Raw genomic sequence first — 23,012 nt, 5'->3', positions numbered from 1 at the left:
GGAGAAGGAGGTGTCTGGAGATTGTTCATCTCCTCCCTGAGCTAAGGGTTCAGTTGGGGTCTCAGGTAAGTCCTGTCACTCGGAGAACGGACTCCATGGGGAGCAAGGGGACGACAAGCATTCCCCAGGTGCCTCTTGCCCTCCACGGCCGCGGCCCTGCAGCACCTGTCCCCCCCACGCCTCTTGGCCTTCTAAAGACAGCACATGCGTCCATTCTGTTGGGGGGCAAGTGTCGCCACGGTAACAAACAAACGCAGGCATGATTTGCAAAAACACAGGCATTTTAACTTTAATAAATTACAAAATCAAGCAAATTTTACCATACAGAAAAAAAAACTGTAACAATTGCTGTGATCAGTAAGATAAGATTCCGTGATTTGGGTTCAGCACCGTGATGACTGTATGACGGCCACCTGTCACACAGGCGTACACAATGACATTGCTACTGAGCACCATCGGTATACTAAAGCAAAGACAAAACTAACCAACAGAACCTGGAAATACAAATGAAGGGCTTATACATGAAATTCCATGGGTTTGCCAGAAGGAGTCATCAGAGTTGGGTCCCCAAATTCAAGCATGCATCCCCCACCCCCCGTGAACACGAAGTGTCTCTCGTCCCCTCAGCGGACCCCCCACTGCTGTGAATGGGGAGGGCTTCTGAGCTGCAACCTGGTGCTACAAAACCTCGGCCAAAATGCATCCACGGGCCCCTCAGACACGGACGCTGGCTTTGGAGGCTCAGGGCTGCCTTTGAGCCTTCTCTGCAACTGGTCCCCAGCGCACTAGTTCCTCAGCGCTGGGTGAGCCCTGCATCCCTGGACAGAGGGGACCTCTGAGGACCGCCTGGTTCCGGAGGACTCCGTGCCCATACAGTGCAGGGCTCTGAGAACGGCATATGGGGCCATGGCTGGCCGACAGTTCCCAAAGGGCATCTTCCTCTTTCCAGAAGAGGACGGTACCCCTGAGAAGTTCCCACCAGCCCCCTAGACATGAGGCCCTGGTTTTCCAGGACCTGAGAATGGAATATTCCCACCCCATGGCCCCCATGCTGGGTAAACTGAGTCACGCCATCTGGCTAGGGTTAGTCCTGAACTTCCTCCAGATTCTAGGACACCCAAGCAAGAAATGACAAGTCCTTGAGTTTGCGGACAGCACCGGCTGTCAAGGGTTCAACAAATGAGGGAGAGTGGTGGGATCCATTTCCCAATGATGAGACAGGACTGCAAACGTGCTTTATACCACGTCTGTTAAATAAGAAGTGATACTATGAGAGATACTCAAGTGTTTTCTCCAGTTTGGTTTGTAGAAGATGGCAAGATCCTTTGAGTGTATGGGCATGAGTGGGAGGTGGTAGCAGTAAGGAGGAAGGGGCTGTACAAGGTTGGAGGGGGGTGCTAATCATCACCCAGTGACATTCACCAGTTGGAAAGTTAAACATCAGCCCCAGATGTCACCCTCCCTTTTTCCTACACCCTTACTTCTTTCCTTAGACCACACATATAGACATACCCAGACACACATGTAGATTCAGACAGACACATTTAGCACCTCAAAACTGTATAAAGTGGCCATTATGGTCTTATCCTGAGCCTCAGTATTCTCTTCCATATAATGGGAAATTGGAGAAGCAAGAGCTCTGAGAGCTAAGATCTATGAGCCTCTAGAACTTTCCTGGACATGAAAAAACTTAAGAATTATGGGTTGGCCCAGCTAAGGAGCTAATGTGCCCCTGGGTCTTATACTTTAGAGAAGTTTAAGCCACATGTTCACAAAATATTGATGCAGTGAGAAGTAAATATTAGCCACCTTCCTCCCATCTACCCCTGCCCCCTTCCTCCTGTTTCTGGCTCACATCTTGCTCACAGAGCACCATTCTGATGAAAATAGAAGTTGAAGAACACAGTTTAGAAAGGGGCTGACCCCACCTCTCGCCCTGCCCCTCCCACTGAAGGCCAAATCGTGCAGTAAATCATGCAGTTTACCGCTGGGCCCCAGAACTTCAGAGTCCACTAAGGGAGGGAGGTGGAGAGGTGGAACGGGCATCCTCCATAGGCTGAGCTGGTTTTCAGGAGCAAAGCTGAGCCCATGAAGCCCAGGAGCTCAGAATCCTGGAGCTTGGCCATCATGGTGGCAGATCTCCAGCCCCAACGGTAGGGCAGTGTGGGGGAGACTCACGGGCCCCGGAGCATGCATTGGATTTTCCCTCCTTCATCCTTCTTATGCACTGGGTGAGGAGAGAGTCTCCCTGGGACAGCCCCAAGACCTGAGGCCAGGCTGGCTGGGGGAGAATGCTGGGGCTAGAGCCTGCGAGGGCACAACCAAGGCCAGGGTTGGTGGAGGGGAGAGCTCCCCAGAGTCTTCTCCTAATGCAGCAAATATTGCCCCTGGTTTAGATTTACCCTCATGTCCCCAGTTATGGGGGGCTCCTTACTTTCCTGAGAAGAAATGGACGTCTGCACAGCTCACGTTTGATTGAGGTATTCAAACGCTGTACGACTTGAGCACCAGATGGGTCAGATGACTTTTCCTAAGTCTTTCATTAACAAAACCATTTCAGGCCAAGAGTGGAGACCAGAGGTTGCAAACTGGAGGCTCTCGAGCCTAAAAGCCTCCCTTAAAATATTTTGAGGTGACTTTTACAAATTGAGACTTTTCTCATGAAAACCTAGACTTGTGGCTTCTCCCAAAAAACCAGACTCTCTGGCACCATGGACCAGCTTTGGCACATGGCGGAAGGAGATGGAGCTGACAGTCAGCTCTGGGTGGGCAGGGACATCAAGTGGGCCATGGCCCCCAACGGGCCGCGCTACCCACCCTGTCCTTAAAGGCATTTAGGCTCACAGCCTCCACTTCATTGTGCTCATCTTGGGTATCGATCAATTATTAAATAAACCACCATTTCTCCTAAGAGTCCCCATGGGGCTTGTGCCTTGGTCTGGGGATCTGTAGGAAGGAATGCTACCACCAAGGAAAGAAGATTTCCCAATCACTGCTCAGAAACTCAAGGCAACTATTTTCTCTCTCAGAATTCTCCCTCCTGTCCTCCCCTCACCGATGGACAATGCAGAACCTCTGTGATCCTTTCCGCCCTCCACCCCACACCCAGCACCCTCTTGGATCTGGCAGTCCGAGGCTTAGGTCATTCACAGGTTGGGAAACACACGTGCTATCCTAGTTGACACTTGCTCACACTTACATTTTCGATGTCATTCCCCCTCTTTGTTTTCTCAAAACTTTTTGGAATCAGGAATTTTCACTTCACCTCCATGACACAGGATTTGCTATCCCATGGAATATCTCTATAAGCAAGAAATAAAATGCTATTGATGCTATCTTTCCATTTTATTAGAACTTTCCGAGCATCTCTTTCTTCCGCATCTCATCAATGAGCTCTTGGATTCTTTGGTTTCTGGTCTTTTCATATGGGCTCGGCCGTTGCGGGATTAGGTTGGGTGGCTGGACTTCATCGTCCAGGCCACGGATTTTGTAGGGTCCATCTACGGTGTTGGTTTCTGGGTGATCCTCGGTGGCGTTGGTGCTGGAGGCATTGAGAGGGACCTCCAGGGGGGCGCCCGGCAGAGGATGCGCCTCCATGACTAGCGTGGGCACTGGGTCGGTGGGCACCAGGTCCTCGATGTCGTTGTCCGTCCCGGGCGGTGGTTCTGTCCTGTCATCCTCACTGGTGCTGTTGTCGTGGAGGTTGCAGGACTTGCAGCACAGTTTGTTGTATCCCGGGATGGAGCAGTAGCGAGACAAGACCTCCATCCTACAGAACAGTGACTTGTCGCCTTGGCAGTGGCCCTCTGAAAGAGAAAAGTGGGACACGTAACCAAAGGACAAGATAAGGGGGCCTTGCTCCCTCACAGGCTGAAACTTGCTGGAAGAGACATTAGAAAGAGCCAGAGGCAGCACCGGGAAGTGAGCTCACGCAGAAAGGCTGTGGGTTCAGTGTGAGAGCAGCCACGAGGGGGGATCACCCATGGACGGACCCTACAAAACCCTGCCCTGGAGAGCTCCCACCACGAGCTGTGAGCAGCGCTCTCCTCTTTCAAGCAGGCTCCTGCCAAATCTGCATTTTTCAGATCTTTCAAAGTTTGAGACAGAAGCAAGGGCTGTTTTGTTCCTAGTGGGTGGTTCCAAGCTCATCTTAAAGTACAGAACTGCATCAGTCTCACATTTGACCTTCCAGTCACAACCCCAGTGAAACTCTGGGACAGGGTTTGATTCTACAACAATCTATAAATAATCACTTAGGAAAATTGAACCTAAAAGAGCCAATTCCCAAAACCCAATCCAGCAAATCCCTGACTGAGGCTTAGCTGTGGCCGCGCCATGTGCCACGTTCCACCACGGCTGGAGCTTCACAGAAGCACCCAGAGTGTAACACGTCCGCTCACCTCCGTCCTCGGGCTCTCGTGTCTTGGAGACATTCCTTTGGTTTCCCTGAGACAAAACCACATTTTGAAAATGGGAGAAATGCAAGCTGGATTCATGGGCAAAGATACATTATATAAGTCATTATTTCCATAGCCCGATGACCATACATTCTGAATTTTCTGGAACAACCTTCATGTCATTTAATTTAATTCTCTCCATAAATATGATCAGTCAAATTTATAACTAAATTGTATTCAATGTTATATATTTATGTGATTTTTCATCTAAATAAATCCAAAGTCATGAAGAAATCTTGTCAGTATATGTGTCCTGCTTTGGACTGCTCATCCCACAAGCTGTGCGTTCCACTGGGACATGCTGCATCTGATTAAGGACGGGGCGGTAGCTATGGGGGAAGGATTTGTAAAATAGTAAGGCCGTGGGTAAGAATCACATACAGAGGCGTGGATCCTCAAAGGTGGACCCCAACGTTGGCTCTGACCGTCTAATGGCCGAAAGAGGGAGCAAACATGACTGGCTGCAGGATTCGCAATGCGGAGAAGAGGAGAACAAGTCAGACGTTCAGGGAAAGCCCAGATCTTCCCAGCAGTGAGACCAGGTAGCAATCTCACGACGACGACCGTCAGTAAAGGCAGAAGGCCTCATGCGAGGGGCGATTCTGGGAAATCAAGTCAGAAGATCCTGAGATATGGCTTTCTGAGTTTTAAAATTAGTAACACCCTTTCTGCAGATAAAATCGTACAGGTGCCCAATAAACGAAGCAGCTGAAATCAGAGCTGTCGGTGTGCAGTGGGGGCTGGGGTGGGGTGCAGAGCTCCACAGGACCCCCCACCCCTGTGCCCCCATCGCCTCCCAGGCGGCCACTGGGGCTGAGGCTCGGAAACCAAGGATCACGGGCCCCAGGAAAGATGCCAAAGCATTTCCTCCTCGAGAGGGCTTCGAGAAGCGGCAGCACCCCTCCACCGGCTTTGACCGTCAACGGGGTGTGGGAAGGACAGGCTTCCAGAAGGGAAGGACACACCCTCTTCTGTCACCTGAGCTTTCTTCTCCACTCAGACCACAAGCTCACCATTTAATACACTGCATCTGTGCATGGCTTTCCCTCCTGTCTCTCCCACCACGGGGAGCCCCCTGAGAGCAGGACACAAGTCCGGCTAGAGCAGGGGGTCAGTAAATGAGGGCCCCATGGCCTAATCTGTCCCTCCACCCTCATACACCAGGTTTTGTAAATCACATTTTATTGGAACGGCCATGCCCATTCGTTGTTTGTCTAGGGTTGCTTTCTTACTATAGCTGCAGAGTTGAGTGGGTGCGAGGGAGACCAGATGGCCGGCAGAGTGGAGCCTGTTGCTGTCTGGTTCTTTACAGAAGACGCCTGGTCAAGGGCACAGACGTTTCCCCGGGGCCCGGACGCACGCGTGGACAAAGGCGGCCTCGGTCAGCCTCTGCTGGGTCAGTGCGCGAGAGGGAGGAGCTGCAGTAGCCCCCCCTGCCCCAGAAGAGGGACACAACGTTCACCACGGAAAAGCCCAGCTCCACGGGGCGCCTCCATCAGACCTGACTTATATGTTGAGTTCCTGGGTCTGGTTTCCTTTGAATAGTAGACCTCATTGCTTTAGGTTTTTTTGCAACTAAAATAAGTCAATGAATGAATGAGGAAATAATCGAGAAAGCCACTGCCCAAGGGCTTGGCTATGCTAATATCAGCCTAGAAAATTTTCAGAATTACCCATTACCATCCACTCACCTTGACCATTAAGAAATTTTAAAAGCAGGCCAATGGTTTTTATATTTTTAAGTAATATCCCTGGTCAGCGAGCCCTCCGAGATGAAGGAGGTGCAAATTATACCTCCGGAGCTCTGTTCGATGTGCCCGGAGGCACTGGATGTCAAAGGATGTCTATCGGGGCTAACCATTTCAGTCTCACAGTATTTGAGCGTCAATCATTTCCAGCAGGAATTACAAGAAAGACCTATCGTGTCCACAGAACGACAGTAAACCATCGAGAATAACTTTCCCTAAATTTAAGTCAGTTGAGTGCCACGTCTTAGCTCCCTCTGAACAGCACCGTATTATTACATGCTCAGTCGTTTTCTTTAAATGAACTAGTTTAAAAATGATTCTAGAAGAAAACATTCTATTGCAACCACGCATGGAAAACTAGTGGGGTGAATAAGGTAACCCTAAAAACAAAAGAAAAGCTTGAAGTTGCTTTTCAAGCTGAATTTGAATTTATCAAATTCCAGGTAGTCCTGCATTTGAGAGGAATGAGCAAGTGTTTTTGAGAGATGCTGGAGCTAAAACTATTTCCGAACGAGTCTGGAAGCGCGGGGAGATTCGGAAGGGAAATTCAGTGCTCCTAAAGCCATGTGTGTGCACCACGGAAACCAGCCCTCGTCTCCTGCACCCCGGAAAACACTGGGCTGGAAAGTTCTTTATTCTCTTTCTCAATAGAGGGGCGATGGGCTCAGGCACCCACTTGTCCTGCAACCATCTAAAGGCGAATGCCCCTCGGACAGCCGCGGCCACTGTCCTCTGCCCGCCCCGGCACGGCGCCCGCGTGTCCTGTGGGCTCTGACATCTGGGGAGTCAGGACTCAGCCAGGGTGACCGCAGCCCCCGAGGCTCCCCTGAGGACTGGCCTGTGCCCCAAATCCTCCTTGAGGAGCTGGGTCCTTCCACCCGGCTCCTTCTCATGACCCCCTCCCTCTTTCTTCCCCCTCCGCGTCATGGGACCCCTTCTCAGCACGACGGAAAAGGCTAGTGGGAGATGGCCCTGGCACCGTGCCCCCCCAGCTGCAGACGTGGAGGTCCCTGTGGGACACTGGCCGGCCGTGTGGCCGCGGTCAGTAAGGTCAGCGGACGCACAGGCCCTGTGGCTTCAGAGACAGACCTCGGGAGACGGACAGGCCGGCTGAACCTGCACACACACACACACACACACACACACACGTGCACACACTGGCGTTCCTGGAACCACCATCACCTGCCCTTCTCCTGACCCAGACTTTTCCAGGGCACCAGCCCCTCCCTGGACAGGCAGCCAAGGCCACGAGCTTTGCCAGAAGAGCATTTTCCAAACAGAGACCCCCTTCTATGAGGAGAGAACCCAGACATCCTTACGTCGAGGATATTTAGCACTAACGATTCAAAACTCAAAATCAGAGTGGCGTGTCTTCACAGGTTGCTGTTATGTTTTGAAAAAATGCCTTGGTGGGGTGGTAAATATGCTGGGGAAGGGGCTCTGGACACCGCCATGGGGCAGGGGAAAGGGGTCACCCTGCAGAATTACACCCCCTCCCCACAACGGCTCCGCAGCGTTTGTCCGCCACGAGGGTGAAGGGAACCCGCCATTTGTCTCGCCAAAGCCAAGCACCCAGTTTTACTGGATTTTATTGAGTTTATTCATGGGCTGCATGACAGGAGGTCTCTTGCTCATTAGTAAGAAAAAAGAAAATGTTTTCACAGTCACTTTGGCACACGCTAATGTCTCTTAAAAAAATTGGAAAAGCGACAATGGTGGAAACGAGACACTACGTCATCAAATACATACAAAACGCTAATAAAAGATCCCTGATAAACCAGAGTGCATATCGACAGGGAGCACAGACGCTCGCGAACAGATGTGCACCTTCCCCAGGGTCACCCACTGCCTCGCGTCAGCCAGTCCGAGGGGGAAAATAACAGTCGTGAGGATTAGTCGCAGCTACACACCGAAAAATTATGTACATAACAGTAATTAGTGCCGGGGACGGGGGGCTCGGCCGAGAGATCCGGCGGGGGGCCCCCGGGGGCTCCACCCAACAGTCAGCGCCATCGGCCAGGGGGTGTCCGGCGTGGGGTCCCCTTTCTCTCAGAGGCCCGGCTGGCGAGCGCCCCCAGTCTCTGTGCAGACGGCTCGGCGGGAGGAGCCGGGGCCCGAGGCGTGGGAACCGTGTCCCTGACCAAAGCTGGTGCCCTGGGCCGAGCCCCTGGAAAGCCAGCGTCCCCCTTCTCCGGACGGGGACGTGCCACCACGTCCACCTCCCCAACCCCAAAGCCAGAGCTGACACTCAGTCCCGTGACCTTTCAACTGTAAGGCATTTTCTACTTGAGTTGGTTTTTTTCTTTTGTTTTTCCTAAGCAAAAAAGCAATAAAAATTGAGGTAATTCTGTGGTTATTCACGCCAGAAGCGTAAGACAACGCTCGCTCTCTTGCTCCCCCTCTCACCGGATGGACGGACTCGACGTGAGCACAACGAGGAGAGGCCGCTGGGGACGATGGACACAGGGTGGAACGGGTGGCCTGTCCCCGGTGTCCCTCGGACGGGACGGGACCCCGGCCTCCTCCGTTTAACCCGAGCCCCCCAAGAGGGAAGACAGGATGGGGCCCCAGGCCACGGACGCTGGACAAGGCCAGAGGGAAGCAGGGCCACGGGTGCGCGCGCCGATGGACACACTCAGCACGGGGCAGCAGCAGCGACAAAGCAGCGGCAGCAGGAAGCCCCCGGCACGCCGCCCGACACTGGGGCTCGGGGCGCAGAACCCGGAAACCTCCCCCGACGCCCGGGGCCTCGCCTCGACGGCGCGCTGCGCTGGAAAGGGGACGGGCGGGCTCCCTCTTCACGTCCGACCTGCAGCCGCAGCGGCGAAGCGCGGGCCTCGGCCCCTCCAGCACCACGACAGATCTTTGCCCCTTCGCAAGCCACGACCCACCAGGTCCCGGCGCCTCCTGCCCCAGCAGAGGCCACGGCCCCCAGGCCACGGCCCCCGACGGCCGGGCGGCTCGCGCTCCAGAGGAGATGGCCGAGCTCCGAGGCCCGGCAGAAAACAGATTCAAGCCCGAGAGAGGACTCGGGAGAAGTCAGGGGAGCTTTCCAGAGAAGGAGAGGAGAGCAGCCCAAGGCAAGCTCCACAAGGCGCAGGGCGAGCCCCGGAGGTCAGAGGCAGAGTTATAAACCGGCCGTTTACTTGACGAGCTCTTCGGCACGGGAGAGTCGGCGTCGGGTCGCGACAGCCACTGAACCACGAAGCTCTTCTTGGAAGGATCAGAGACGTTTCCTGGGGCTGGGGGAGAGAACAGCGGCTGCAGCCCCGGGGCCGCCCACCCCCCAGGTGACCGTGAGGGAGGGCCAGGGGACGCCCCAGCCCCTCTGTGGTGTTCGGGACCCTCCCTCCGGCCACGTGGGTCCCCCTGCCCTGTGCCGCCCCCTGCCCCTCTCCTCCCCAGGCATCCCGGGTCCCGGCCACACCGAGCCCCTCTCTGTCCCCGCCTTTGCATTGCTGCCTCCTCCCCACCTGTCCCGGGGCTTCTCCACCTGCTGGCCCCACTAGAGCAGCGTCACCCTCCGAGCGTCCCCTCTAGGGACGCCGGGTCTACCCTCTCCACGCCCTGAGCGTCACACTGGGGTGGGAATCTGGTGGGATCCGGAGAGGTGACGCGTGCCCAGCGCTGGGTGAGGTGCCTGCCCCGACGGGGTGCAGCCCCTCCGCTGCCCGGGCGCTGGGCCACCCCCACCTGGGCCCCGCGGTGGTGGTGACAGGGCAGGGTGGGTTAATGCCACCGTCCGCTGCCTTCCCCAGGGCCAAGCCCGGCAGGGAAGTCCCAGCCCCGGCCCGGAGTGTCCGGCGTCTCGCCCGAGTTCGGGGACGCCGAGCGCGAGAGCTGCAGCCTGCCGGCTCCCGGGCCGCAGACTTACCCGGACAAGGACCGAGGCTGCAGGGCCTCGCCGTCTCGGGCCGCTCCTCCCAGCAGGCGCCGAAGCTGTCGTCCGGGGTCCGGCAGAGCACCGTCCGATCCTGGGTGCCGTTGCCACAGGTGACCGAGCACTGCAGGGCACAGCGCCCCGTCAAGGTCTGCGGAGGAGCCTGGGCGGGCGGCCCCCAAACCCCGCGGCAGGTGTGTGGTTCCCCCACGGCCCCGGCCCAGCCCAGGGCTCAGGTCCCTGCGCGTGTGCAGGAAAGGGGTAACCGCAAGGCACACTCTCGGGAAGGGCCTGGGTCCAGGGCTGGCTCCTGGAGCTGAGCTCCTGGAATGTTCCTTCTGATAAGAGCATTTCCGCACAGCCACACGGGCCAAGCCTGTTCAGAAGTTTACGCTCCCCGTGCGGCTGATGGCGAGCGCCTGCTTCGTGTCTGAGGGTCTGGAGCTCCAGTGACCGCCCCCCAATAAAAGCCCTGGGCACCCAGGCCTGGGTGAGTGTCCCTGATTGGCAACACTTCGCAGTGTCACACTCTGTTACCGGAGGAAGGACGCATGTCCCGAGATTCCCCCTGGAGGAGACACTTGGAAGTTTGCGCCTGGTTTCCTCCAGACCCCTCGAGCCTTTCCCCTGTGCTGATTCTACTCTGCCCTTTTCCTGTAATAATAGACCGTAACTGTGAGTCTAACAACTTCTAAGTCCTTCTAGCAAAAATCACTGGGCCTGAGAGTGGTCTGAGGACCCCAAACACCCCAACCTGGAGCTGGATGCCAGGACTCACGTCAGCTCCGACTCGGCCGTGGCTGTCACTCAGCCCATGTCCCTGGAACTGCCCCTCTAGCCCCTCAAGCCATTGAAACTACTGTTTCCACCCCAAGTCCAAGTTCTGCCTTGCTTGTCTCCCCTCCTGCTAGCTTAGGTGAGGGGCTTTCCTGACTTCTGTGATGGTTAATTTCATCTGTCAACTTGGCTAGGTTATGGTGCCCAGTTGTTTGGTGATGCATTGGCCTGCTTGTTTCTGTGAGAATATTTTCATAGATGGAATTTCCATCTACAGTCAGCTGACTGCATCTCCAATCAGTCAATTGCATCTACAATCATCAAAGGAATTTGCCCTCAGCATTGTGGGTAGTGTTCTCATCCAGTTAGTTGCATGTCATAAAAGCCAGAACTGGGAGTTTCAGAGGTCAGAAGTTCTGCATTTCACCAACGATGCTCACAGAATTTCCAGCCAGCCAGCTTCCCCCGGGGAATGTGGACTGAGGCCTTCAGCATCACCTTTACTGGAGTTTGCAGCTTGTGGCCTGTCCTACGGAGTTCACACTTGCCAGCTCTCATGGTTACGGGAGCCAATTAATTCCTTATAATACATTTCTTTGTATCTATCCTGTTAGTCCCATTTCTCTGGAGAACGCCAACTAATACAACCTCCGAGATGTACATCAGGGCCTAAACAACCCACCCAGCCTTGGGGCCCAGGTTGCACTAACTTTCCCAGCATCCCAGACCCTACAGCATTTGGAGCCTCTGCCCTGTGACGTGGACGCCTCGTCTGCTGGAGCCGATGGCACATTCCACCGACTGCGTGGCACCCCCCGGTGTCCTGAGACGGGGAGACCTGGCCCAGGGCCGGGGCTGGGTCCAAGCCCACGTGCTGGAGCAGCTCACCTTAGCCTAGATCAGGGCCGGGGGCCCACTTACCTGGGTCCAGGGCCCGCTCCGCCACTGCCCGGGGCAGAGCTCACGGTTGCAGGCGCGGCGCCCCTCGGGCCGCGCGTCGTTGCAGTACTTGGTGTGCACGGAGCGGTTGGTGTTGTCGTGCAGCGGCTGGATGCAGCGCACGGAGCGCGACTGCATGCCCATCCGCCCGCAGCTCTGGCTGCACGGCTCCCACTCGCCGGTCACCCACCTGCCAGGGCAGAGCGGCACAGTCAGGCCCGGGGGGCCCACAAGGCATCCCACAGGCTCGCAGTGGAAACTTAAGGCTCTGACGGGAGGCCCAGGGTGGGGGCTGGTACGTGCACGTGTGTGCGTGTGCATGTGTGTGCGTGTGTGTGTGTGTGTGTGTGCCCTGGGGGGCTCCCCAGCCTTCTGCCCCTTCTCCCAGCCCTGCCTCTGCTGGCGTGGACCCTTCTGGACAGAACGGGAGAGCAGTGCAGACTCCCTCGGCACCCCATCTCCACCAGCCCCCGTCTGCCTTTTCAACCATCATCCTCTCTACTCAGGCCCTGCAGACCTGCACCCCGAAATGCAGCCCTGCCCACAGTCGCTGCCACGAGCTGCTCAGGAAACCTCCAGGGCGGGACCGTAAGCCAGCCCGGTGCCCCCGAGCCTCGGTTTCCTCATCCGAGCATCACCCGCCTGTCCTCATTTCTACGGTGCACATAGTGCTGCCCAGGTCAGTGAGGCTGAGCTGGGGGCCCTGACCCCTGCAGCATCTCAGAGCCCACAGAACGGGGAGCGAGGGGGTCCCGGATCCCGACCTCCCTCCCCGGGAGCCCCCGCAGCCGCGGCCTCCCCCTCGCCGCCGGGGCGTCTGGAGCACTCACACGGGCTGGGAGCACTGCTGCAGGTTGCAGGCGCGGCGGATGGCCTTGGGCTTGCTGAGGGTGTCGCAGAGGCCGCGCTGCACCATCCTGTGGTCCCGTTTCCGGCGGCAGCCATACTTGGTGAACTGGGAGCCTGAGGAGGGGGCTCAGTCCACCAGCAGCCCCCGCGCGGCCGCTCCCCACCCCGCCGCTGCCCACCGGCCCCCAGGCTGAGTGACTGCAGGAGGGCAGCGAGGGGGCCCCGGCTTCCGTCTCGGCTGCTGCCCCCACACTCCCTTCGCCGGCCTCCCTGAGTCCCCCACCTCTCAGTCATCTATCCCGGGAACTGGGGAGACACCGGGGACCCAGGCCCAGGGAGCGCCTTCCACCAGGGCCCGGAGGTTCCCGACCAGCGGTGATTTTGCTCCCAGGGGACCTTTGGCCGCATCCGGGATATTTCCGGTTGTCACTACGTGGGGGTGGCCGTGACATGGCATCTGGTAGCTTGACACCAGAGCTGCTGCTAAACCCTCTGCAGCGCACAGGATGGTGTCCCACACAGAGGAATCATCCCACCCGCGGTGTCCCCTGTTCCGCGCTTGAATGTCCCCAGGCTCGTGGGAAGACCTGAGGGGGGTGACGAGGCAGCCAGACCCCCAGGTGGTGTCGGGAGGATTCACGGGGGGAGAATCAGCAGGGCGTGCTGACGAAATCAACGTGGGGTGCCTGGGGGTCACCCCGATGGTGCACGGGAAGGTAGGGGAGGGCTTTCTAGAAGGACGGAGGGACGGTCCTCTCCGGCGGCCCCTCTAGCTGCCTCCAGCCTGCCAAGGCCTCCCTGCCCCCGGCGTCTGCCCCCCTCACCCAGGACACCCCACGGGGCTGCCGGCCTCACAGTCCCTGCCTCACCCACCCCGGGGTGCTCCCCATCTCCCCTTGGTCGCCCTCACGTCCCGCCCCAGGGCCCCTCACCGCCGCCGCAGGGCTTGGAGCAGGGGGACCACTTCTTCAGGGCCCACTCGTAGCCCCCGGGGTCATCTTCAAGGACGTTGTTGTCGTCGACGTTGAGAGAGTCCTCGTGGATCATGTACTTGTAAGTCAGCGAGATGCGGGCGTCCCCCTGCGGGATCACCTGCGCCCACCACGGCGGCCGTGAGCGTCTGCCCGACTCCGGGCCCCTCCTCACGGCCGCCAGAGAACTCGGGGTGCACCCCAAGGTGGACGTATCCAAAGCCGTTCCCGAGGAGCCGCCACCGGGCTGGTGAGCAGCGGGGGGCCCTGGGGCACCTGGGACACACCTGGCCCAGCCCCCAACACACCTGCCCTCAGGTGCGTGCTCAGGGTGGGCCTGAGGTCTGGGGGTGCACACTGCCACGGGGTCGGAAGGGAACTGAGGCCCTATCTACCCTATTTCAATGCTTTCTATAAGCAAAATACACTGCTTGTACGATTAAAGTTAAATTTTACAAAGTGATTAGAAGATCCAGCCTTCCTCCTGCTGCCCACAGCCAGGACCTGGGGGACGAACCCCAGTGTGAATGGGAGCTGGTGGTTTAACTCCCAGAGCCCCTCCGTGCCCTCCCCAGGACGTCGAAGGGTTTACGTGTGATAGGAGACATGAGGGGCACGATGGAAATGTAGCTGTGGACGCCCCTCGGGTGGGGAAACGGGGCCCTTAGCGGGGAGCGTGCCCAGAGCACCCGGGGGCGGGGGTGGCTGGTGGGGCCCGGAGCCCCGGCTCAGCCCCGTGTCCCTCGCTCCGACATGGGGTGGGGACCCCTGGTTCAGGGGCAGCCCACGGGGGGCCCTTTGGAGCCCGAGGAGGCCCAGCCCAGGTGCGAGGGGTGACCCGCCTGCCCCCCGCTCACCAGGACGGCCACGGCCCCGCGGAGGGGCCCCATGGTCTGCAGCGTCTCCCGGCCATCCTCGTCTCGATGCTCCCACTCCACACCCATGGCGACGAAGGACTTGGAATTGGGGTCCACGTCGTTCTCGTCATTCAAGATGAACTTGCCCGTCTCCAGGTTCTTGACAGCTGAGGATGGCAGAAGGGAGCCCCAGCCCAGCCCGCCATGTCACCCGGGCTGGTGGGGGTCTCGGGGGCACAGCCCCGGTCCCTCCCAGCCGTCCCCTCTCTGGACAGTGCCGGCTGGCTTTGGGATCCTGCCTCTCTCTTCACCAAGGTCCTCTTTGTTGTGTCCCTCCAGAAACCCAGGCTGAGGCCTTAAAACCCCGGTGTGTGGCCTTATTTGGAAATAGGGTCATTTCAAATGGGATCGGTTACCATGAGGTCCTCCCAAACCAATGAGGGGCATCCTCTTAAAAGGAAGAAATGACACACAGACCAACAAGAAGACGGCCCCGTGAAGACAGAGGACGCGGACCGAGGGTGCAGCTCCGCGCCACGGGACCCCAAGAATTGCCGGCAAACTCCAGAAGCTGGAGAAGGAAGGAGGCTTCTCCCCTATGGGTTTCAGACCTGCCAGCACTGTGATTTTGGGCTCCCCATCTCCAGAACCGCGAGACAAGACATTTCTGGGCTGGTGAAGCCACCGGGTGGGGTAGGTTGTTACAGCAGCCCCGGAAAACTAGAACGGCCGCTCGGCTGGGACTCGATTTCCCTCCGTCCGTGCCCTCTGCCCGGCCCCGGGCCCCTCTTGAATCCGGGCTCCCTCACAGGAGCACTCGAGGGGCACCTGGAGGACGCGGCCACCCGGCCCCCCACCCGGGGGGTCTCCCCGGGGCCAGAGACTCCACTGGACGTGAGGCCCCGGAGCCCTGGGCCACTCGGGCGCTGAGCGGGGGCTTCCTGCCGTGGGGGGGTGGACGTCTGACCAAGGAGGCCGGGCTGCTCCCCCGTCCGTCACTGCGGCCAGGCCCGAGGTGTCACAGACCCACCCGACCACGACTTCCAAACAGGGAGCCCACGTTTCCCACAGCGTGGGAGGCAGGACGATTCGGGGGGATGGGGGTGGCGGGGGAACCACCCTCACCGCTCGCCCGTAACCTCCATCACATCGGGGGCTGTCAGGGCACCAGCTGGTTTGTACTCCTCTCTTTTCAGCAGAGAGCAGACGTCAGGCCCAGGGCCCATGGGGGGTAGAAGTGGCTTTTATTTGGGGACTGATTTTTAGGTTTGCCTTCTACTTAAGGCAAGTGGTTGTGGTTTTGCACGTAGAGTAGTGACAGAGAGTGTCCTCTTAAAGGAAGTACAGAAGAAAAGTGAGTATTACAATAAGTCGTGAAATGAGGTTGTGACACCTGCCGCTAATCGGACGAGCCTTGAAGACATCACACAATCCTTGTCCTTTTGTGTCTGGCTTATTACACGATGTCTTTAAGGCAACAGTGACTATGGGGTCAAGGCGGGGGGAAGGGACTTGCGCAGAGACCCCGAGGGTCCCGGCCTCCCTTCTGACTCCGCGCCCACCAGGAGTCTTCCCTTTGTGGGGAACGGGGGTGCTGACGGGTGAAGACATGAGAGGGTCCCGGGACACCTGGGAGAGAGCACAGAGCCCCAGACATGGCGTCCAGAGTCGTTAGAACACCCAGATGTTCAAGAGATGCTAGAAATCCATGTTTTTATGTGGAACCTCTCAGACTTCAAATTAAACACGTTGCAAATAGGTAAACACATCGTGTGAGCCCATCTGCTGGCTGGACCCGGTGCCTCCGGTTGGGGTGGCTGAGGGGGTGGGAGGGTTAATTTTATGTGCCCACTGGGCCAGTTGGTTATTCAATCAAACACTGATCTAGGTGTCACCGTGGGGATATTTCGCACATACGGTGAACATCACCATCTGTTGCCTTTAAGTAAAGGGGGTGACCCTCGATAATGGGCTTAAGGGCAAACCCTGAGGTTTCAGGTGATGCAAAGGCTGGGGTAATGGATGCTGCCATTGGTTGCACGATATTGGGACGACAAATTAACACCTGAAAGTGGCTTGAGTGGGAAATCCTGAGTTGTATATATACATGTTGCTACGGTAAGAAGTTCAAACACGAAAGCAACTGAGGTTTCCCAGAGAAGACATTTCCCTTCGTGGCTGCAGAGTCAGCTTCTACACATACACCATCTCCCGTTGGCTCTGTGTCTTCCTGGAGAACCCCAACTGCTCTATCAGGGTTGGGGGGTGGATTCCCAGGAGCTGCCACTCACGGATCCACTGGGCTCCCCGGGGGCAGGGGGACCGTCCCGTGCAGGGAGTCCCAGCTCTGCCCTCCAAGTCTGACCACGGGCACGACCGTGGGCACGGCCCACCCGGCAGGTGGAGGGAGGGGGTGGAGGAGGGGCCACCCCGGGGCCCATCCCGGCAGCCCAGTCCCTCTGACCCCTCTGCTCGTCCCCGCAAGAGCCGGGCCTCGGGGACTCACCCAGGTGGTGGCTGGTGGCGTCCGCCTCCTGGATGAGCAGGTGTCTGGCCCCCACGGGGATCTCAAACATCTTGATGTAACCTTCGTTTGGAGGCAGAAGGACAGAACCGATGGAAGGCGGCGCTAGCCCCCCCGTGCCCCCTGATCGCCTCGGACCTAAATCCCAGACGCTCCTCGGCCGCCTCCACTGGAGACGCGGGTGGGATTCCGGCAGCCTCCGGAGTCTCAGGCTGAGCCTGACCCCAAGACCCCCTGTCGGGGACTGTGTGGGAGGGGCACTCTCGGCCAGGAACCTGCCCCTCCTGGGCCGCGGGCTCTCGGGGGGCCGCCGAGAGGGTCAGCCAACAGTCCCTGGTCCAGGGCCTCCCGAGCCACGTCCGGCAAGCTCACTCCGAGGCAAACCCGGGGTTTCTCCCCATCTCAGGGGCAGACGGGCTGAGGCCTGGTGAGCTACTGCAGGATATCCACCCCCCACCCCGGAGGACCCCAGCCCTGGAATGGGACTCACCCACCCAGGACCCGCCTGGCCTGGGACCCCAAGTTCCCCAGGCCCGTCCTGGGGACTCCCGGACCTGCTACATCCACAAGCCGCAGGAAGCACGAACCAGCCCAGGTAGCACAAGGAGGCAAGGGGCAGAGCGGCCAGGCAGCCCTGACAGCTGGGGAGGGGGTGCCCTCTGCCAGCCGCTGCCCCCAAAGACTGAAAACCCAACCCTGCACCCTGATACCCCACGTCCTCTGCCCTGGCCCCGTCTCCCCCACCCTCCACCCGGGGCCTGGCTGAAGCTGCCCTGATTTGGGGTGCTCCCGCCACCAGCCCCTCCCAGACATCCCTCCGGAAGAGTTAGGCACCCAAGGAAGAGTTGGGCCCGCCCCTGGGGCATGTGAGCTCCGCAGCCACCCTGGATGCAGGGCAAGAGCGCAGGAACTGACCGTGCTTCTTGGGCGAGCGTGTGAAAGTGCCCTTGATCACTTTGCAATGGGTGTTGTCCCCTCCGCACACACCGCACTTGTCCTCCTGCTTGCTGGACCCGATCACCCCGTCGCAGCCCACCTTCTGCAGGGAGGGGTGGGGGGACAGTTAAAAGTGGAGACCCTCACCCAGCACCCACTCCCACAGCCCTCACGTCCGGGTTTCCCTTCTCAGCATTCACGATGCTCTGGAAGAGCTGCTGAGCTCGGGGGCCCCAGTGGCAGCCCCTGCCTGGATCAGGGGAGCTCCCCAGAGAGCAGCAAGGTGACGGCAGGACGGACGGCTGCCCTGAGCAGGCCGCTCGAGGCGCCTCCACTTCAACGCTCGGGCCACTGCCTCCCAGAGCTCGGCAGGGAAAGGCCACCTCTCCTGCAAGCTGGTCTGCTCCCTTCTGCTCGTCCCACAGTGCTTGACAACAGCACTGCTTTCCCTCTTGGCCCTGGCTGCCAGGAAGCTCAGAGCCAATTCTCCCTCCAAGTTGCATCCAACACCATCTGGGAGAGACTCGCTTCCTCTCCCTGTGTCCTTTGATTTTTGACGTTGTCTGACAAGCGGCTTTGAGAGCAGGGGTTCCAGACAGGGAGGGGCCACAGGGCAGTGGTGAAGGCATCCCTTTCGAGGGGATGGGTGCAAGTTAATCTCCGGTTTCATCAGTCCAGTATTTTTACCACAAGCCTTTGGAATCATTTTTGGAAGCGAGGAGGATACAAAACAATCACTGAGATGAACATGTTCATTTTCATATTAATGATTCTGGAGAAACTTTTTTTTTTAACCAAAGGGAGGCCATTCAAGAGACTGGGGAGAAAGCATCACTCTTTAAGGCACAGGTGCCTGAGCTAAAGCACGGACATGTCCCTTTCCGCCTGTGTGGTCTAAGAGGGCATTTTCTGGAAACTCCCTGAGTCTGTTTGCACATTTGTAACACGTGGGTAAGGGAAGTCCTTCCCCGCTGGGAAGGAGCCCTCAGTGATGGAGGAGATGATGCTGAGGAGGGTGGGGAAGGAGAAGAGGAGGAGGAGGAGGAGGGAGAGGCCGGGGAGGGACGGTGGCAGCCCCCTCTTTACACTGGAGCAGTTTGCTCCCCTAGAAGCAGGTGACAACTGCCTCCAGCCTCCACCTGCAGAGGGACTGGGGCTGGGAAGTCTCAGGGCTAGAGGCGCAGGGCACAGCTGTCAGAGAGGGGCGCAGCACCGGGGAAGGCTTTCCTGGACCCCAAAGCTTAACTGCGTGGATTCAGTCCTACGTGAGAGCCTCTGAATTCCTCGAGAATCAACTCTTACTCCAGAATTCTGCACTGACTCATGCACTCTTTCTAAAAGAGCATTGCAAGGAGAGGCTAGGCCTCCCTATGGTTGTGCCTAAGAGCCTCCTCCCGAATGCCTCTTTGTTGCTCAGATGTGGCCTCTCTCTCTGGCTAAGCCAACTTGAAAGGTGAAATCACTGCCCTCCCCCCTACGTGGGATCAGACACCCAGGGGAGTGAATCTCCCTGGCAACGTGGAATACGACTCCCGGGGAGGAATGTAGACCCGGCATCGTGGGATGGAGAACATCTTCTTGACCAAAAGGGGGATGTGAAAGGAAATGAAATAAGCTTCAGTGGCAGAGAGATTCCAAAAGGAGCCGAGAGATCACTCTGGTGGGCACTCTTACGCACACTTTAGACAACCCTTTTTAGGTTCTAAAGAATTGGGGTAGCTGGTGGTGGATACCTGAAACTATCAAACTACAACCCAGAACCCATGAATCTCGAAGACAGTTGTATAAAAATGTAGCTTATGAGGGGTGACAAGGGGATTGGGAAAGCCATAAGGACCACACTCCCCTTTGTCTAGTTTATGGATGGATGAGTAGAAAAATAGGGGAAGGAAACAAACAGACAAAGGTACCCAGTGTTCTTTTTTACTTTAATTGCCCTTTCTCACTTTAATTATTATTCTTGTTATTTGTGTGTGTGCTAATGAAGGTGTCAGGGATTGATTTAGGTGATGAATGTACAACTATGTAATGGTACTGTGAACAATCGAATGTACGATTTGTTTTGTATGACTGCGTGGTATGTGAATATATCTCAATAAAATGAAGATTAAAAAAACAAAATAAAAAATAAATAAATAAAAGAGCATTGCAGCCAGTTTACAACCTCAGACGTGCTAAATGGAGTTCAGCAGACTGGAAAGAAAGGAGGGTGTCTGGACAAAGAAACAAATGAAGGAAGGGGCTGTGTTCCGAAACAGGTGCTCGAAGTGAGAGTTGGCTCAGAGCTTCACGGAAGCCGAGCAAAAGGAAAACAGAGTAAGTTAACCACTTGAGCTCTCAGAGCTTGAGATGTCTTCACGTTGCCTGTCACCATTTTCCCTCGATTCTAAGATGCATATTTTCCCCCATATTTTCAGGGTGCAGCTAATGACCAGCGTCACCTGCCGCCTAGAGTAGGGTTCTGTCTGGGCATCTGCTGGTTCCGCCGCCTCCCCGGGGCGTGACTGAGCCGGGCCCAGGTGAGCAGCACCCCTGGCTCCAGAAGCTTCTGTCCTGTGCTCAGGAGGAGCTCGTGAATGGCCAGACTTCTGAACTGAACTAAGGGAGAAAACGATCCTAGGATTTTAACCAAACCAAAAAGGCCGACGAAGCCCAGGATTCCTTGTTTGGCCTGAAATCTTAGAGCCTGAAGGGGCTGCAGGGCCGGCGACAGGGCGGGTCAGTGACGGCCATCACCAGGGGACACTGAGAGCACAGGCGCCACTTCGACGCCAGCCGTCGCGGGTTAACTGCCATCCAGAGAGGGGTGAATACTGCACGGGGTGCTTCTTTCTCAGTTCCAATTTGTTATGAAATCCTATTGATGAGTTATTAGAATCAGGGAATATGCTGTGCGTTTTTCTATTTCTCCTTTTTTATAATCATTTTAAATGACACAGTCTGATGCGTGTCCTTTCTTAAAACAAAATGACCCTACTTCTTAAATTCTCTTTTGATTCCCCTACCCACACCCCCAGTGTCTTTATTCACCTGATAGATCGTTTGCTGTCATTTCACTTTGAACCTTCCTAAATCACTGTGTCTTGAGGTTCTCTAATTGACAGCATCACTTGAGTATTATATTTTGATGCAGATGAGATTCTTTTAAAAGAAGGGTTTCATGTCCATGTGAATTGTTATAACTGACATATTTAATCTATCTCCCATCTCTTTTATATGTTTAAACTGTCTCCTTTGTTTTCTCTTTTGCAGTATGGTCATACGTATGTACGTATGTATGTATGCATTTTTAATTATCCAAAAGCTATCATCCTGTGTTTGTTGGCTTGAAATTAATTAACAAAATATTGAACCTATTCTTCAATTTCCAATGTCAAGAGTGAAGTTACATCCATTCCCACTGAGATGATGAATTATCGCTCCTCCTTCCCCGTTACGTTTGCAAGCATATTCACAGCTAAATCTCCATCCACTACTGTTTCCCATACTTGCTGCCTGTCCTTTGTTATCTGGACACCCTGCTCTTTATTTGAGTACTTTGCTTCATGCTTTCTGAGCTGTCCGTGCGCCCAGCCTCACCCCAGGCTCCAGTTGGAGTCCTGCCGGGTCTCCTCCTGGCACCGTGTCTTGGGAGAGCCTCCTACACTGCCTGCTACGGCCCTATGAAACATGTCTGGTGCCCAGCCCCACCCTGCACATCCGAGGGCACTTATGAGAGTCTCCCAGGGACCCCCCAAAGACGCTGCCCTTTCCCGGGGAGGTGAGATGAAAGTCAGCCCCTCTCACACCTACACTTGACCCTGTCGACAAAGAATGAAGCAAAGGCTCCCAGCTGCCTCTAGGGGAGCCTGGGAAGGGACACGTCTGTGCTCGTTAGTATCACACGTCAGGGACACCCCACGGCTGTTTCTCATGACAGCCTATGATGGACGTCAAGGATAGGATAATAAAGGAAAACACAACAAGGCACCTTTGCAAAGGGCTGAACCCACGGAGCCCATCCGGGCAGCCTCACGTGGGACACCTCGATCCAGGAAGGCAGCGTTCCGTGCCCTGAGCAGGACAAGGACGGAGTGGCGGGTCCCAAGGGCTCACCTGGGACCGCGGGCATCGGAATCACCCGGGGCTGCACAAACCCGTGCTCCGGGACTACGGAATCAGACTCTCAGGGGTGGAGCCCCGTGCACCCCGGACACGGCACGTTGACTGATGGACCGTGGAAAAAACACGTTCCTGATCTTAACCCCATTTCGCGGGTGAGACTCCATTGTCAGTGGGACCTTTCGAAGATGCTATCTTAGTGACGCTGTGGCCAGTAGAAGCAGGAAGGGTCTCAGTCCTGTGGCTGGACACCTCATGGACAGCAAGGCAAGGAGGAGGCGGAAACCGGAAGTCAACGGAACCCAGAAGAGAAAGAAGAGGACATGGCCACGTGGGGGGGAAGCCAAGGAACCCCACAGACCTCCGGGCAGCCGGGGGATATGAATGCCAGGAGGGAGCCACCTTCCCGCCTCTGCAACCGTGAGCCAACAAATTCCTGTCGTCAAGCCAGCCCATTGGATGGTGTTTGTACAACAATCTGGAAACTAAGACACCAGTGAATCTTAGTGTTAAAAAAAAAATAACAACGCAATGAAATAGTTACCACGGCTAAGAGATTTCCAGTGGAGTGGGGAGGTCCATCTGGAAGCTACTCTTATACAAATCTCAGACCGAGATCACACAACTGCCAAAGCAGATAAAGCCCGAGGTGACAACGTCTCTCAAAGGCCCTAAGGACCTCCAGACACCGACACAAACCACAAGAGAAAGAACTCGGCAAATTAGCTGACCTGAAGGCCATTTGCTGCACCCCAAACATCCACCACCCACAGACATCTTGTAATATAGGGGACCTAGAGATAGAGAGCAACTAGTGAAGGGGAACGATAATCTAATAAGAACAGATAAGATATTGAGGGTAATCTTTACAATATGGGAATGCTCAGGAATGACTATAGTTTGCTAATTTTCTTGGGGTATGGTAGGAGCATATTGGAAGCAATGTAATTATCTCATGATATTTGCTTTTTTT

At 56.4% G+C, this 23,012-nt stretch overlaps 1 protein-coding gene across 1 annotated transcript in view; it reads right to left on the bottom strand.

Moving 5' to 3' along the window:
* Nucleotides 1-279: 279 nt before the first annotated feature.
* The window catches only part of ADAMTS2 (ADAM metallopeptidase with thrombospondin type 1 motif 2), a 227,643-nt gene continuing 204,910 nt past the window's right edge, over nucleotides 280-23,012 (bottom strand). The window contains 9 exon segments of the mRNA XM_037817818.1: nucleotides 280-3,806; nucleotides 9,352-9,447; nucleotides 10,080-10,209; nucleotides 11,784-11,991; nucleotides 12,632-12,764; nucleotides 13,583-13,742; nucleotides 14,479-14,645; nucleotides 16,985-17,065; nucleotides 17,918-18,041. Coding sequence (XP_037673746.1) covers nucleotides 3,349-3,806; nucleotides 9,352-9,447; nucleotides 10,080-10,209; nucleotides 11,784-11,991; nucleotides 12,632-12,764; nucleotides 13,583-13,742; nucleotides 14,479-14,645; nucleotides 16,985-17,065; nucleotides 17,918-18,041 — 1,557 coding nt within the window. The 3' untranslated portion in view covers nucleotides 280-3,348.

This window comes from Choloepus didactylus, chromosome 24, assembly GCF_015220235.1.
Source record: "Choloepus didactylus isolate mChoDid1 chromosome 24, mChoDid1.pri, whole genome shotgun sequence".
Lineage (NCBI taxonomy): Eukaryota > Metazoa > Chordata > Mammalia > Pilosa > Megalonychidae > Choloepus > Choloepus didactylus.
This window is presented reverse-complemented; position numbering and strand designations above follow the sequence as displayed.